Raw genomic sequence first — 17,885 nt, 5'->3', positions numbered from 1 at the left:
TTTGTCTGTTTATTTATTTATTATTAAAATGCACAGTACTGTTCAAAGTCCACATCCACAACACGACCCATGTAACCAAGTGTGGAAATAAATGCACTAGCCTTGCATAATAACAGATCAAATCAGACCTGTTCAATGGGAGTTCTAACAGTTAGGCTACTAGTTGCATACAAACGCATCCCCACTCCTGGCGTGCCCCTGAAACACAGAGGATACCTCTTTAATGACGATACACCGTAGATCATATACATTTAAATGCAGGACACAGCGAAGACGAGCAGGGCGTCTTTAAAAATACATGTACTGTACGTATTTTCATGGTATTTTGCATTAATTAAGCTTGAGGGAATTCGGAATTATTGAGACGTGCAGCCGCATTTTGCTTACGTCTAAAAAAAAAACACTGAAAAATAAACAAATTAAGCAACTTTGACAGTCTTTGCAAAAGCTGCACATCCGATTTCTCACGGTCACTTCTGTTTAAAACATGTTAAACTTAATGCATATTCATTAGTTGGGCGTTGCTTAATTTGAAGCTCTACCCGGTAGTCCGGGTAATAAATATCACTCACTCAGACAAGACTTACAAACAACGGCGAATGCTACACGACACAGTTCTTAAAATATATTTCTTGACACGCAGCTAAATTAAACAAACAGACAATAAACGTTTTAATTCTGTTCTGCATCTCGAGGGAGGGTGTGCAAAAAAATGATACAACGTCCTGGAAGATTCAACTAGTCGGAACTTAAGGTAAGAGGACAGTTCAACGACCGAGTTGGCTGCAGTAACTTTTGTTTTACACGTTTGATGTGAACGCCGGTCCAAATGTATGTTCAGTATAGTTTAAACAGTTTTTACATATTCAAGTCCATTGGGTGCCTGTAAAAAATGTACAGCAGACAGTGTCAAAAATTCCAGAATTGTTATTTTGCACTATGGTTTTCTCATAGTTCTGCTAGTAGGTTGGTGTTATAATAAAATCACAGTAGCATTGTATGCATTGATGTATCCTTATTTTTCACTTCAAAACAAAAAAACAATGAGGACAATGCCAGCACACTTCCCTGGGTGTAGTAAAGTGCTACACGAAACCTTTCCTGAAATCAGGTCCTTCCTGACAGTATTGAAGACTGCTGGAATAATCTCCGAGTCTAGAAGTCCCTGTGCTTCGCCGATTGTATTGTAGTGGTACGTAAGAAAACAACGCACCATCCCTGACCAGTACACTATGCCCAGGATTGAAGATGCACTGAACTGCTTGAAATGAAGTAAATGGTTTTAGATCTTAGGAGTGGATACTACCAGATTCCCATGAGTCAAGCGGACAAAAAAAAAAAAAAAAAAAAAAATTCTGTCCGCTGTTCTACGAATTTGTGGAGCCCCTGCTACTTTCCAGAGTCGTGGAACAAACTGTCGGAGACTTGAATCTTCTGGAAGTATTAGTATACCTTGATGATTTGGAAGAGCATGAAGAAAGATTGCGCGAAGTGTTAACCATCATTGGACAACGAACCACAGACATGTAAACTATCTACTACTTACAAGGAGTTTATCTGCACTCTGACTACTCAAGAGCACCAAACGGGGTTTGGAGGCGCCCGCGGGGATACTCATACCTGCAGCCTGCGCTGCATGTAAATATTTAATACCTGATAGATATATATTCTTTACTACAGTACATTTGGCTATTGTTTGGAACAGCTGCCATTCGAATTAAGTCAGTGCTAGCAAAAAAACAATATTTAAAATTATGCCTATATAATGCCTGATTTATAGGGTAGTGGGGTATTTGTAGCCCATTTATCTGATTGATTAGTCCCATCATCCAGTCTTCAGATACCAACATAGATTATGAGTCAGGTAAATGACGACAAATCACCTAGTCTGTTTGCATTTAATTAACTGCCCCAATATGTGGGTGGATTATGTAGCAGTCAGATTGACATTTCACATTTCAAAACAGGAGGGAGAGTACTGACCAGTCTGATTCAGCGACTACCGTCCTAATGGACAGGTAATTGCTTGTTATCCGTGAAATTGAAGTGGAGGTTGCGCGGAAGATGAACTTGCTGTATAATTTCAGACCAACAGTAGCAAGATAATTGGTTATATGGCATATTACTTCCCACTTTGGTGTCCTCAGAGTAGCTGGTAAATGTTGTTTATTAAATTGATGCTTTCTAGTGACTGAGATGACTCTTAATGGTAGTTTGTGTAACAGTGGGAGAGTGCATTTAATGTCCTTTACAGTCCTCTAGCACCTCACCCTCTCTTAACTGGAAAGAAATGGAATTCCAGATACTGCCACTACTTTCACATGTTATTTACTGTAACACAGCAACTTCATTTTTATGACAACAAATGTTTGCGTACAGTATGTAAAGTATCCATATACTGTTAATCGCACCATCATCATCATCGTCTATAACGAAAAAGCATACAATAGTGCTGAATTCTAAAAGCAGCTTAATAAATGCAATTACGCATGTTTTTTTAATGACTTAAATGTTGAAATGAGTTTAGATTTATATACTAATTATATTTCTGGGTGATGTGAAGGATTATCCCTAGCTGTGCACCAATTGACTGATTAGCAGGACTTGACGTTTGTTATATATAAATATTATAGTTACACGGTCAGTCATGTGTAAATTATAACCGCAGTAGTGAAAAAGTCTTAAGACTATCCCTGAAAGACACACTGGCAGAGACCATTGCAGACAATAAACATGGCTTTGTTAGGGAATGTGAACTCTTTTCACTGTGCCTGATGATGAAACAGTTAGAGTGTGTTTAATGCGCTATATCTCTCTGCTGAGCCATGCAAGACAGCTGTCTTGTTGTTCATAGTAAAACAATTTAGAGCAAGTAAAGCTCTTCTATATTTAAGTGTGTCTGTTTATTTTAGGATAAATATTTATCTTGAGATGCTGTTTGATCTCACTAGCTGGTCTGTTATTACTGAGGCTGCATGCTAAAGAAAATTCTCTGTTCTTTGCCAGCTTTCTGGCCCTCTTTTAACATCTACTCAACAGAGAAGTTTAGAGACCAGAACAGTTTGTTCAGAATCCCAGTGCAGGCACTTGAGGATTTGAGTTTATGAAGCATGTCGGTCAGTTAGTAGCATAACTGCGTTCCCTGTTCCCATGTACCGATGCAGCTAATTACTGAGGGTCCTGGCCTTCCTGTTCCTTGCACTGCAAGTTAGTTGAATAACAGGGTAAGAAATGAAGAGCCACTCACAAGCCAGAACGTCTTGTTGCTCCCAAAAGCATCAGCTCTTCACAAGAATTGCAAACTTCCTGAAGCTGTACTGAGGAATGGGTTAAGACTATTATAATGTCATTCACAGCTGTATGTACTGTAATTTAAAAGAAGAGTATGCTCTTTCTTGCTTTCAATGTAACAGGACTGTCTAATAAGGAGAAAAATGAAAGCAGGCTTAAGCTTGGAGATAAGAAAATATGGTTTGTCTAACCTAACTTTAAAATGGAAGACAATGGCTAGCAAATCCTATCAAAATGCTGTTATGACATTGGGTGATTTTGACTCCCCCTGTGTGAGTGTAAGCTGATGTTGTATATACAGTAGATTTAAAAAAAAAAAAAAAAGCACACTTTGTGTAAATGGGCTGCTCATTACAGGGCTGATAATGTGTTAGAATGAAATCATCCCTTCTCTGTATTCTTTAATATTTAAAAGTGGTGTCTTCCTGTTGAAACACAAAGAACATACATGTAAAAAAATTCTTAAAAAGAACATACATGTATAGTCTGCCTTGAAGGAATGGAATGATTGTAATCATTGAAGAATGGCCTTGGGTCAGACCATGCAGACTTGCTGCCAACACCCAAGTCAAATCAAATTAGCTGTGGTTGCCCTACACCATGTTGACAGTAATATGGCAGGTCCCAATTCTGTATGTACCAACAGTCTACATTTCAACCCTCCAAATAGAAAAAAAAATATTAGTGCATGGAGAACCACATATGCTTTTAGTCAACCTGCACATGTTGCATAAGATTAAAACCCAGCCATTTGTTTTTTCAAATGCCTGTGCGTTTTTGCTATCTCTGATCGCATTATTAAAAATCATTTGAAAAGTGCATTCTAAAAGGAAATCACGTTTAAATTAGGTTGAAACTAAAAATAAATTTAGTTATTGCTACACATGGAGGTAACACCAGCTACTCCATCCCAGAGAAGCTGTAATAGAGCCCCATTACTTTCCATGGTACAGCAATTTCATATTCAGATGCATGTTGGATATAATCCTGTACCTTGTTAATGAACCATTTAAACCAAACCAACAGATGCTATGATGCTTCTCCTAGCCTGGGGTAGAAGCGGAGGGGTGTGTACTGTATGCAAATCCCAACTGCTAAATGATTATTAAAAAAATGTCTCCCAGGAGAAAACAGAAAACCTGTCGGATAGCTTTGTACGTCATAGTTCTCTGGTTCAACATTTCCCTCCTTTCTCAGGCACAGGTCTCCTTTTATTAATTTAGATTTCTATTTACATAGCACAGGATGTGTTGGCTGCTGTGTCGGCTGGCTGTTTTTTTTTTTTTTTATCCTGTTGGTGAAAGCATGCCAAGTATGTTGTGTTTTTCGTGAACAATTTCAGAGAACAACTCTGGAGTCACTGTCTATATATTTAATAGAATCGTAATTTCTAACCTGTTTACGGTCCTAGGTTGTGTGTCTTGTCTATTGCTGAGACATTATTTATCAGGCTTATTAACTAAAGGTTCCTTTTCAACCTGGAGGACCGTTTCTGAAATGTCTCCTGTAGGCTGAATTTCTGAAATGAGGTGGTTTTGCCCCAATGAGTCTAACATACTGTATAGAAACCAACTTAAAAAAAAAAAAAAAAAAAAAAACCAAAGGCCTCAATGGCTTTTTTGTATTCTAAGTTCAGCCTCAGCAGTGTGCTATCTCATCATTACTCCCTTTGATTTGTATTCTACACTTTTGTCTACATAAGTAAGCATTCTGTTTGTATTTTTATACAGTTTATCATTCAATGAAAGTAATATAATCAGGCTAACCTTAAATTTGTCTACCATTTAACATTTAATGTTAAGCACTAACAGCACATACTAATAACATAATATTAGTCTTAAAACACTGGTGTTTGTACCTCCCAGCACAGGAAATTCAGATGTCAGAGATCACTAATCTACTGAAATTACATAATACATAATGATAATCTTATCACAGAAAAAGCACAGACTTCTTATCTTCTTTTAGGATCAGTAGATTGGTTCCTCTTATTCTTAGAAACGAAAAACAAAAACTAAAGTGAAGCAGGTTGTCACAATATAAAGAATTGCTTTCAATCTAGATGATACTATACACGTTACTTCTCAGTCCCTGACCACCTTCCGACGCCTCCTCAAGACACACCTGTTCAGACAGCATCTGTAAACCTCACACCTCTCGACCATACTGGACTATATGGCACCCAATTGTACCAGTAATTACACTGAACTGATCCATACCTTGCCACATTCAACTACTGCTCCTACTCTAATAGGTAACCATACTCATGTTTTGGAATTCTTATCATCCATTTATTATACTTACTGAATGTTCTTACTCATATATGCAAATATTTACTAAAGGTTTTAACTGCTCTTGGTCAGACTCACTCTTACTTATAATTTACTGTATTCTTTATTTTGCTCTTTAATTTGATTTTATTGTACCTTCATAACTGCTCTTATCTGTATTATGATGTTATGTACTGTGATATTTTATAATGTGATACTTTGTACTATGAAATTTTGTAACAATTGTAAGTCGCCCTGAGCTCACTACCAATTGGTAATTTTAGCAAGCTGTAGCATTGCAGCACAAGTGTCACAACAGATCAGTTTTATGGAGCAGTTTCAATTCAAAATACTGCATTAGTTCATTATCTCTCAATGCTTTATAACTTTAAACAGCATAGTAACCATGACCCTGCCTACACACTGTAAGGAGTTATAAGCTAATTTTACATTTAACCTTAAGGAGAGGTCAAAGGTCACAATCAAGGTAATTTTTGAATAGAGCACATATGGGTTCCTAAATGTGTTGTATAGTAACCATAACCCTATGTGCACTGTAAGGTGTTATAAGCTAGTTTTACATTTGACCTAAGAGAGATCAAAGGTTACAGGCAAGGTGATTTTTGGATAGAGCATATATGGGTTCCTATCTGTGTTTTGTAGTAATCATTAACCTGTAGGCTATACACTCTGTAAGGAGTTATAAGCTAGTTTTACATTTTAACTTAAGGAGAGGTCAAAGGTCATTTTTCAATAGAGCACATATGGTTTCCTATATGTGATCCGTAGTAACCAGTAACCTATCTGCACTTTGTAAGGAGTTATAAGCTAGTTTTACATTTGACGAAGATTTTGAAAGGTTTTTAAAGAAATGCGTTGGGTGGCCATATTGGTTTATGCACAAACACAAGTTTTGAAAAAGTCCATTTTATTGACACAGGGTTGATGCTTGTCAACTTTGGAGTTAATCAACTAAACCGTGCTCAGCTCAAGCAGTTTTAAATTTAAAAACGAAACGTGCGTCTGGCGGCCATCTTGTTTTACAAAAGAACACCATTTTGCCATATTTGAATTCCATTGTCACCAGGATGATGCCTGCTAAGTTAAGAGTTAGTTGGTTAAACAGTTTGCGAACAGAAGGAGTTTGATGTTTGGGCGCATTTTGGCAAATTTGGTGGCAGCCATTTTGACAGTAAAATTTATCGCAACTTCTGCTTCGCAAACTTGAAGCAGGTTTGGTTGCTGATGACATATGCGAGGTTTCAGTTCAATCGGTTCACCGGTTCTCAAGAAGAAGATTTTGAAAGGTTTTTCCAAAACATGCGTCGGGCCGTCGTCTTGGTTGACGCAGGAGCACAATTTTTTTTTGCATCTGAACTGTGAACTGTGGCTCTAAAAACTATGGTTGTGCCAATACTTGTATTTTCCGAGTAGTTATCTTTAAGAAATTTGAAGTTGTTAGGTATCCGTTAAATAGAATAACTTATGTTAGTTACTCAGCACAAAACAATGCAGTCCATTGAATCGGCTTTTAAAACACTTGGAAGTAAACTGCCATTGATTGGTGCTCAATTGTAAAGGTGATGGAAGGTCAGCTTTTCTTATTTTGAAATCAACACAATAATGAGTGGATTTTTTAAATACCTGTTGACAAATACTTCTTAATTACTCGGAAAATAAAGTATTGGCACATTTCACTCCAAGTACACTAGGTAAAACACCTCGCAGACTCAAACAAGTGTCATATACACCATAGCAGCTGTCTAGTCAGAAACCAAATAGTTATGTTTGCAATACATGCACATGTTGCATAAGAGTTGGGACCTGCCAAAACTGTTTGCGATACATACTGTACAGGGGGCTGCATCCCTCACTGGTTAAAAAGATAGTTACAGGAAACTGGGCTATAAAGTTGGATGTATATTTTCTCAAACAATGAAAGGTTTGGTTATTTTCACAATATTTTTGGCCATTATTTTACACCCCTCTTTTCAGGAGTAAAACTAGGTACTGTATTTGCTTCATGCTCCAAAAATGTTCTTTAGAATTTTATTAATAAAACAAATGCATTATGTTACAGTATAAAGACAAGGCTGGCTGTATATTGAAAACACTGGATAGGAGTCCAGCAGTGGTAAACACTGAGGCATTTTTGGAAACACACAGCTATTATGTGAAGCAGCAGTGTAAGTGTTAGCCAACCACATAATTACCATTTTTATCTTTTTACTTGTTCCAATACACACTCCTAATAAAGCACCATTGTGCTTTTAAAAAAATGATTGACATAGATTCTGCGGTTGGAAGTTTCATCAGCTCGTTGAACATTCTGAGCCTTCTTAACCTGAAGTAAACAGCTGCTTGTTGAGGATACAATCCCAGTTGTGCTGCTCTTATCATCTGCATCCCTAACTTTGCCTTTATTTGCAGGCAGTCCCTTGATGAGAGTTGGGAGGGGTGACTTAACGGTTCTGGTCAGTTCCTTTTTCAAAGGGTGGTGACTTCCTTCTGTTGAGATGCACCAGTCGGCCACATAAATAGCACATCGCTCACACATCTCTCACAACCCTCTTCTGCGATTAACGCATACTTTTTTTTTGGAGATTAATTTTTTTAAAGCGCGTTACTTGCACTCCTGTTTTGTCTCTCTAGCATACTGTAATTAATTTCCTGCAGCACCATTTTAGTGCATGCCAGTATTGAATGAGTGTAGTCATCGTTTGAATGTAAAATTAGTCATGGAACTGCATTATGTAGCAAAGCACTCAACTGAAGGACTTATTTTTATGTTTTTAAACTTTCTGACGATTCATTGGATAGAAAGAGGATTACTTGTATCTACTGTGAAAGTGAGTTCCAGCATCACAGAAGTGCATCTAGTCTGCTGTACCACCTGCATGCTAAACATGCTTTCAATTCGCAATACATCTGGGTCAAAAAAGCATTATGCTGCTTTAAAGAGAGTCAGAATTTCATGGGAAAGAAAAAAGACAAGCATGTCATTCTGAAATATATATTATATATTTTTTGTTGTGACTTTCTGTTATGTGGAATGTAATAAACGAGAAACAAAACGGTTTTTTCCCCATCATTTTACAACGCCATTTCCATGTTTGTTTTATTTGAAGTGTTTGCTGTTAAATTTCAGTTTTCGTTTTCGTTTATTCAGCTACAACAAGGGATATTTTTCTACTTTAACGTGTTACATATTGTAATGTCTTGCTGTAAAATAAAGGAACACACACAGGGGCCAAAAACAGAACACAAAACAGGGACCACTTTAGCAGGGGACCTCTCCCAATGTATGAACATGACTGTGTGTTCCCTGGTCATGTGGGGGATTGTTTGCCTCGTTGTGTTTCATCACACCCTACTGGTCAAACACTCAAGCAGCCCTTACCTCCATGGTTCAGTAGCTTGATAAAGTCCCGTGCTTGAGTTTGGCGGTGGATAAGATAGCAGGAGCGGAGGTCTCGCGACTGCATTACACATTTTTAACTAATGTGCACAATGTGTTTCATTGCACAGCAACATGCTATTCAAATGCTGAAAACAAACAACACAAGCGTTAGGGAATGTGCTTGTGGGTGGTGTGTGAAACAACTTCCCAGTGCTGAAACAAGGTTTAACCACAAGATGAAAAAAACGTCACTTAAAAGCAGATAATTTCCCATGTTTCTTCATTCTGCTTTCAGCTTCAACTGATCTGTGTTCTAGATAAAGGTCAGACCATGTTGCCCCATGGAGTGAGCAGATTGTGACGTAGTCTTCTGCTTTTAAAAATGATGTAAAAAATAACATGCAGGCCTACCAAATAGTATGTATGTGTATATGTGTGTGTGTGTGTGTGTCCTGCAAACATATTTCTTATATTATTCTTTAGCTTTGGCACATACTGCACTGGAAATACTGTAGTATGGAAAGGCTTGCAATGAAAATATGATGCAGACATTCATTTTGAAGAATAATTCATCAGTAAAATAATTCTCTTTTTCTTTTCTTTAAGGAGTCTGTTCCAGTGCCACGATGTCAGGTGTAAACTTTTCAGATAACAACAGCATCTGCCCGTCGATTGATGACTTCCGTAACAAGATCTACTCCACCGTCTACTCCCTGATTACCGTCTTCGGCTTTGTAGGGAACGGCTTTGCTCTCTATGTCCTCATCAAGACCTTCCGAAAGAGATCTACCTTCCACATCTACATGATGAACCTGGCCATCTCTGACCTGCTGTGTTGCTTAACTCTGCCCTTGCGTGTTGTCTACTATGTGAACAAGGGCCACTGGTACTTTGGTGACTTCCTGTGCCGCATCAGTTCCTACGCCCTCTACGTTAACCTCTACTGCAGCATCTTCTTTATGATGGCAATGAGCTGCACCCGCTTCATAGCTATCGTATTCCCAGTGCAGAACCTGAAGCTGGTGAGTGAGAGGAAGGCCAAAATCATCTGTGCGTGTATCTGGATCTTTATCTGCGCGACCAGCTCTCCGTTCCTTATGAGTGGCACAAAGGAAGTAGGAAACAAAACCAAGTGCTTTGAGCCTCCTAGTGGTACTGACACCCGTAAGCTCGTTATCCTCAACTACATTTCCCTGGTGGTGGGGTTCAGCATCCCCTTCCTGGTCATCCTGATCTGTTACACAGGGATGATCTGGACCCTGATGGTCAACTCAGGCAGCATGAAGAAGCAAAAGAGCATGCAGACAAAGGCCATCCGGATGATCTGCATTGTCATGGCAGCCTTCCTCATCAGCTTCATGCCCTACCACATCCAGCGCACCTTGCACCTGCACTTCCTGATGAAGAAAGGAAGCTCCTGCAACGATATTGTCTACATGCAGAAGTCGGTGGTTATCACCCTATGCCTGGCCGCTGGCAACTCATGCTTTGACCCCATGCTCTACTTCTTCTCCGGGGACAACTTCCGTAGGAGGCTCTCCAGGTTCCGCAAGCCCTCTGTCAGCACGAATCTCACCGAGAAGAAGAAGAAGAAGAAGAAGACCTTCACTGTCAACAAAATAAACGTGGAGAGCCACAAACGAGAGGAAGAGTCATTAAGGGGCATCGATGACAAGGTGGTTAGTGGTAGTGGCTAGCCTTTTTCCTGTCAGTGGAGAAACGGGATGACTAGTAGCACGGACATGGAGATAAAATAAGTCATGGGAAGACGTTTTTTGCGCTTTAGGACTATGGTTGGGTTTTTAAAAAAAAAATGTTTTTTACTGTGAATAATTTAGGAGGGGTGGTCTAAAAAATAAACTTGGAATAGGATGACCTACGTAGTGGATATAATCAAGGGAATTGAGGCTGTGGTCCAGTGATGAGGGCACTTCGAAGGGCACTACTCTATAACTTGTTGGGTGTGTCACTTAGCCTTTAATCCCATTTTGAATAAGAAGCACCCACACTTTAAACCAGGTGAGGGTTGCTCAGTTAAATGAATTAAATTACCAGCCCTGAACACAATCTGTTGCAGATTGTAACCTAATTGTAAACCTTGCTAAATCATGGGTGAATTTTGCAGGTGAGATGGTTTGGGGCTGCTAACCACTCACATAGTTAGAATTCACAGAGTTCTGGGCAGCCCAATCCGTTTACTTTCTGTTTGCTGTGACTTCTACACTCACCACTGATTAAATCTGTTGCAGGTCAATCCCAAAAGCTGCAAGAAGATCATTTTAGTGTTTTTTCTTTTTGTTTTTTTAGTGTTTAAAAAAATAATCTGTGATTTGTTATTTTTTTTAAGCAGTACTAATATGTGGTCAGATTTAATTGAAGGAGCCAATGTCCTATACATCACTGTTTAGAGCCAGCACTTTGATCCTGACTGTAATAGTGAATTTGTATTGAAGACATCAGTGGGCTTGCTGGACCTCGTGGGCTTGCTGTTTGATGCAAACAGCTGCAAACTATGTTTTTTTTTTTTAATGTGACTGTGTATTGTCTTTTGGCTTCAGCAGAGTTTGCACCCCTGTCCCTGGTATAGAAGAGACAGGACAGCACTTTTGTACAGTTTGTGCCTGTGTCATTTTTTTGCACTTGTACTTTTTATTACGAGAAACTCATAGTTGTGTTTTTAATCATGTGATGTTACTGTGTACTGTATATAAAATATAATGTTACATGTGTTGTAGAAAGGGTAATACAAATACAAAACTTTTTTTTTTTTTTTTTTTTACAAATACCAATGTAACTGATTCTAAACTGACCAAAATGGACTTTTAGAATATACCTACTGTATAAACATGCTATTAAAAGTGTTGATGATTACTAACAAGGTATAAAAGTCGATTGCAGTAAAATTGCATTGACACATATCAGAGAAAAGCTTTATGTCATAATACTGTACATATGTTACATATTATTTTTATTATTATTATTATTTATTTCTTAGCAGACGCCCTTATCCAGGGCGACTTACAATTGTTACAAGATATCAAATTATTTTTTACATTCAATTACATTATTTTTTACACATTATTTTTAAATAAAATTCCCCATTTATACAGCTGGGTTTTTACTGGAGCAATCTGGGTAAAGTACCTTGCTCAAGGGTACAGCAGCAGTGTCCTCCACGGGGATTGAACCCACGACCCTCTGGTCAAGAGTCCAGAGCCCTAACCACTACTCCACACTCCATAGTTTTAAGATTGTATTGACAGTAAATAACATCCCTTATAACACATATATAGATGCATTATTTATAATCTGTAACTGATCCTTAATTACTGGTAGTGTTATAGTTTATTTAACACTGGTCCAAAATACTTAATTGTGAGTTAAATGTCCACATGAAGGTACTCACAAAATCACACTCATCTGAGTATTAATGCAGACTCTCAAAACATGCAAATCCACCAAAATGCAGTTTGGTTTCTAGGACTACAAAAATAACAATAAGTTATATTACAAACGCAACGACTTCAGTGTCTTCAAAGACTTCTAGTCAAAATGTATTGAGTTTTATTTAGTATTTCTAAATGTAGCTATTGTTGTTTAATAGTTATGGATGAAGAAGTAACAATAACTAATACTTAGTTATTTATTGACCTGTAAAGTTCAAATGCCACCTCATTAATTTTTTTTTTTTGTACAAACTAATCTATATACTTGTACATAAAGCACAGTGACAGCATAATTGTAAGAATGCACTTATTTTCATTTTGTTGTGTAAACGTTTTAATAGAAATAAAGATTCATTTGTGTTTGGAAAAATAAGAGGTGTTTATTAACTCCAACAGGAAAGTATTTATAAATCTATAAATTGACCACCTAGAACTAAAGATTTGTACCATTACTGAGCTCCCTGCTTTGTGTCCCCATAGGAAACAATGGAGACAGTCCTTGCACAGTGTGACATTCTGCAGTGACACAGCATATGCCTATATAACAGGAATATCAAAGAGCAGAAAGCTTTGCATATTATATTTGTATTTGTTTTCAAGTTTCCCTTAGCATTTTATGATGTCTGCAATTATTTTGAGTGGTTTCGTTTCTATAGCTACAATATCATTATTGGAAATACAGAAACCAAACCACTCAAAACAGCATTAATAAAACGTTATTATAATTGTTCTGTCTGTGATCTTGTCCATTCCAATCATGCTGAAAGCCGGTGAAGATAGATAAAGAGAAAAGAGATAACACTGGATCATCAGAACCCACAACCACTCACATATTAGGTGCGATTTACTGGAGTCCTAGTTCTTTATAAACTCACTCAACACAGGGCAGCAACCCTCAGTGAAGTGGTCTTGTGGTAATGGACTACTTGAAAAGGAAGTCACAAGCTTACAGCTGTTTATTTATGTTATTATTTAACTAACCTGTCCTGTGCATGATGGGGCCCACACAACCACAAAGGTTTCAACTAAGTGAATTCAATTATTTATATTTCTCTCAAAGGGAGTGTCCATAAGTCTGTTTGTTTTTACTTTAGGTTATTTTCCTTTACTTGATACTGGAATTAAATTAAACTCAAATTCAAAGTTTTAAAAAGTAACCAGGATGTGATGACCAATGCAAAAAAAAAACAACAAAAAAAAACAAGGGGAATTAAAAAAATAAGACATACATTAGTTTAGATAACACCCATAACCAGTTTTTTTTTTTTTTTTTTTTTTTTTTTTTTTAAATCTCGCCACCTTAATGTTGTCAACTTGATACAAACTCACACTAGCGCCCTATTGTGGTCTATTAGCAGTACCTTTGATAAGACACATTTAATTACCCTTTTGGCTGTAGAAATTGTAAATGTACAATGCAAAACTATTTTAATATCAATTTTCAACTAGGATGCAGGGCTCCAGCATTTAGTGTTTACAACTACGTTAATTACTAGATATGTAAATATGCCATATTTGTACTGTGAGCAGGGTCTGATGTAAGGATAGGTGTAGTGCAAACAATTGCGGCTGCACAATTCAAATGACCTAGCGGCCAGGAAATTATTTTGCACTGCGACCTATGTAAGCTTAAGAGCAATGCAAATTACTCAACACACATAAATAATGATCTGCAATTATGATAATGAGGGTCTCAATGAGTGCCGCATTAGGCACTAGGCACTGTAGACATTTGTGGAGCACAAAAATCAAACCAAACAAAAACAATATGTCAGAGTAAGGGCAGCAAAATCTTCATGTTTTCTCAGGAGGAGCTGCGAGTCCTTACAGCTGAGGTCACTCAGCATGAAATTTAGTTATTTGGAAAAGCTTCAGCCAAAATGAGTTATGCTACCAAAGAGGCCATATGGCCCTCTATAGTGGAGAAAGTCAATGCTGTCGGGGTTACCAGGAGGACAGTCAACCAGTTGATGAAAAGGTGAAATTAAGCGATTAGGTCTAGGATGACCTGCGGAGTGAGACGATAACGCCTTACCACTGCATCCTCCGGCATCATAAACAAAGTGACCCTGGGTTTGAATATGGGGGGGTCTTCTCTTTCTTGCCCTTCTCTGAAGGTTTTCCTGCCTGTCCTCAACAAGAGCCAAGCATCGCCGCTTCAGGAAGTGTACTACAGCAGCCATCCTGAGGCCAATGACAGGTCTCTGAAGGCCCAATCCTTACATCTCATTATAATGTTTGCTCCCGCTTAGTATTCCAGATCCCTGTCCTATTCCATGCTCTTTTCTTCATTTGAAAACATTTCAATATCATTTAAATTGATTAATGATGGCAAAGCGCTAATATGACAGGAGAATGCCAGGAGAAAAGCATTCTTTACATACGCCGCATTAGTGGCTGCTAAAGTCCCACTTTACGGGCACGTGCAAAATGCTGCTTTTGGCCACAATATGGGTGTTTTCCAGTCATTTTGCACGTAGCCTTACATCAGCACCTAAATGTTTACTTAAATGGGAATTGAACTAGTGGAATGTGGAGAAATATCAAACTGTTAACTATAGAATATCGTACAGTGCTGCGGCTCGATCCAGCCAGTTATCCACTTCACTAGATGATTTCTGGCCACTCTGACCTTGAGAAGGTTGAAAGTCAGCTTGTATCTTATAGCACCCCGTGCTATATTGTTATATACAGTTAAATAAGAATAGTCTGTGACATTAATTCTCTGAAACAAATGATCTGCTACAAAGACATTTTCGCTATATCACATCAATATCAGGCTCTACTATATTACATCAATGTAACAGTCGTAGGTGCAACGGGTCTACTGGATCTTGTACATTTCTGGCCCCTAGTGGAAGAAAATGCACATTCATGGAACCTAACTTTACAGTGAAAGCAATTCTTTAATGTATGCCCAATCCAATCGGATGGACAGGTTCTAATAAAGTGGCCAGGCAGTGCCAGCTTATAATTAACTAAGAGTAAAAAATAAAAAAGTGTCCTATCAAGAGACATGAGTGTGGCATTGTCCTTCACTCAACTCCGGCAGACTTCATTATTCAGCTTGCTACGTGTATTTGGGAAGGAAATACTCCCCAGGAAGCAATGATTTATATTAAAAGGAAATTCAGCTGATAAAATAAACTGTTGTATGCTTTTCCTGTATGATTTCCTGTTAAACACACATATGTTTCAAACCTTAAATTGGTGTATGTATTACACTGGGGATATAACGAACCAAGGTTTTAAAATCCATCATTCTCTGTTATTAGCAATTTGAATATTACCCTCTAATCCCCTTTTCTTATGCTAAAGATGTTTTGCTTTACTAAATATAATTCTAGTTAAAAGTTGCTGCTCCTTCCTGGTACCAAACCACTCCCTTTCAATGGTTTAGATACAATCAGACCTGATGACCTACAGCATGGGAAGTACATTCATATCTACAGCATTGTACTTAGAAAATGTGTATGTAACAAATAAAACCAAACAATGATTTAAAAGCCATGGTTATCTCTCCTGTCACCCTGCAGGCCTTTCAAGCCACAAATTATTGTCATTTTGCTCCATCTAGTGGTCAGTGGGAACTGCATGTGTCACAGCTGACCAGGTAAGGTGCTTCACTTTTTCTGATACTTTGCAGACGATGATAGGCCCTACAATTCTTGATTCAGCAGTGGCAAAAACAACAAACACCTGATAAATTGTAAGGTAGATCAGGGCAATACGAGGTGTTTTTTTTCTTCTGACATTTAGGATGCACCCAGAGATCTTCAGACAGGCTTAGCAAATATCACTGCAAGGTAAGCTCAGCAACATCCATTCATTTATTAGCTTTTAGTCTTGTAACAGTGCACCTAATATTAAACGTGTTTACCGTCATTCTGTCACAGACCACTGATCATCAATGAAAGTGCTTTTGCAGTTATTTATGTATTTTTTTAAACACGTTTGACGTTTTTAGCACAAGGTGTGATTGTAAAGCGTATGGCCAACGTCGTAAGGTTTACTGTTGCCCGAGTACTGTACTTTTGTAAAGCTTCTGACCGACAGAGGCCGCTGTTTAAGAATGTCTGTGTACTACAAGCTCAAAAGGGTAATAGAGATACAGTACTAAAGTGAGGTCCTAAGGACACTGTATCAGTTACAGAGGTTATCATAGAACAACAGTATTGCCTAATAGGTGATTACAAACAGAGCTGATGGACTCATAGTGTTTGATACAGCTTTATAATAAAACAACAAATTATTACACAACATGGATACAATAAAAAAGATAACGTGCAAAAACAAATTTCATACTTTGAAAAAAGTAATTGGACAATCAACAAATTTCGTATGAAACCCATTCGTTGCTAATTACTGAGAAATAGCAGAAAGACTCGGTTTACCAAAAAGCACTGTGTGGGCTGTTATTATCAAACGCAGGGGAACAGGAGCTGCCGCAACTAGCTCCAGGTGTGGAAGACCAAGAAAGATTTGTGCAAAATCTGGAAGAAGAATCGTTCCGACAAGCCCGGCAAAATCCTCGGATTACTGCAAAAGATCTGACACAAGAATTGAGAGAAAATGGTCAGGATATTCAGGAGTGAACAATTCAACGATTCCTTAACACGATGAATGTTCATGGGCTAAAACCAAGATGCATGTGCAGTATGACATGTGTTTCTGTCAGCACTGCAAATACGAGACCTGCACAGTTAAGATTGATCGGATGATTGTGTTTTTATCAAACGCTTTGAAAGAGTAACTGTGTGATGGATTGGATGGGTGGATGGATGGATTGGGTGGATGGATTGATTGGATGGATCTGGTACACTTAAATTGTTAACCGCAGAGCAGTCTAAAATCACATAGATGTAAAACACCTTCGATGTGTATTTTAAATGGTAAGTATATAGCTTCAAATGATTTATTGTTGTGCTGTTTGCAATCGTTCTGAGTGGTTGAAATTACTCAAAACGTATTTTATTTGTACTATGTCTGTTTAACCCCTGCTTTATGAGGGGAAAGAAACATCATCCTCATACGAGGCTTTTGAGTCGTCCATAGTCCCCAGTATAAAGACTGGTAGAAGCGAGTTTTGTTTTTTTTGTTTTTTTAATCCGTCCCCCATATGAGGTCGCCATGCATGAGGGTTAAGGTGATTTGACTATGACTTCAGGAGATGCTCTTCAGTGCCAGTTGCGTATTGTATATGCTAGATCACACTATATTAGTAAGCGCCACAGCAATGTATTTCCTGGAACGGACCACTAGTTGGCGCTGGCTATTACTTCCATAAGATACTTCGGCTGATCTAGCCTACATATACAATATCTATAGCGAGCAGCAACAATTGAAGAGCAGCTTCTGGACTAGATGAAAGCACAGAAGAACACAGACTTACTAAACAAGTGCAGCGTTAAAGTAATTGCAATAAGAATCGTTGCAAACATCTTAACACGAAAGAGATCCATAAGAAGTAAATGAAAC

General features: G+C 38.0%; 2 protein-coding genes across 2 annotated transcripts in view; one reads left to right on the top strand and one right to left on the bottom strand.

The window, feature by feature from the left end:
• The window catches only part of LOC117412060 (lysophosphatidic acid receptor 6-like), a 29,133-nt gene that overhangs the window by 10,737 nt on the left and 511 nt on the right, over window positions 1-17,885 (bottom strand). The gene's annotated exons all lie outside the window — the stretch shown is intronic.
• LOC117412058 (cysteinyl leukotriene receptor 1) lies at window positions 538-11,737 on the top strand. Its single transcript, XM_034020028.3, has 2 exons — window positions 538-754; window positions 9,568-11,737. Exon 2 carries the CDS (start codon window positions 9,588-9,590, stop codon window positions 10,656-10,658), a length of 1,071 nt encoding a protein of 356 aa, XP_033875919.3. The 5' UTR covers window positions 538-754; window positions 9,568-9,587; the 3' UTR covers window positions 10,659-11,737.

Source organism: Acipenser ruthenus, chromosome 16 (assembly GCF_902713425.1).
Source record: "Acipenser ruthenus chromosome 16, fAciRut3.2 maternal haplotype, whole genome shotgun sequence".
Classification (NCBI taxonomy): Eukaryota; Metazoa; Chordata; class Actinopteri; order Acipenseriformes; family Acipenseridae; genus Acipenser; species Acipenser ruthenus.
Note: the sequence above shows the minus strand (reverse complement) of the source record. Positions and strands in the feature narration are given on the sequence as shown.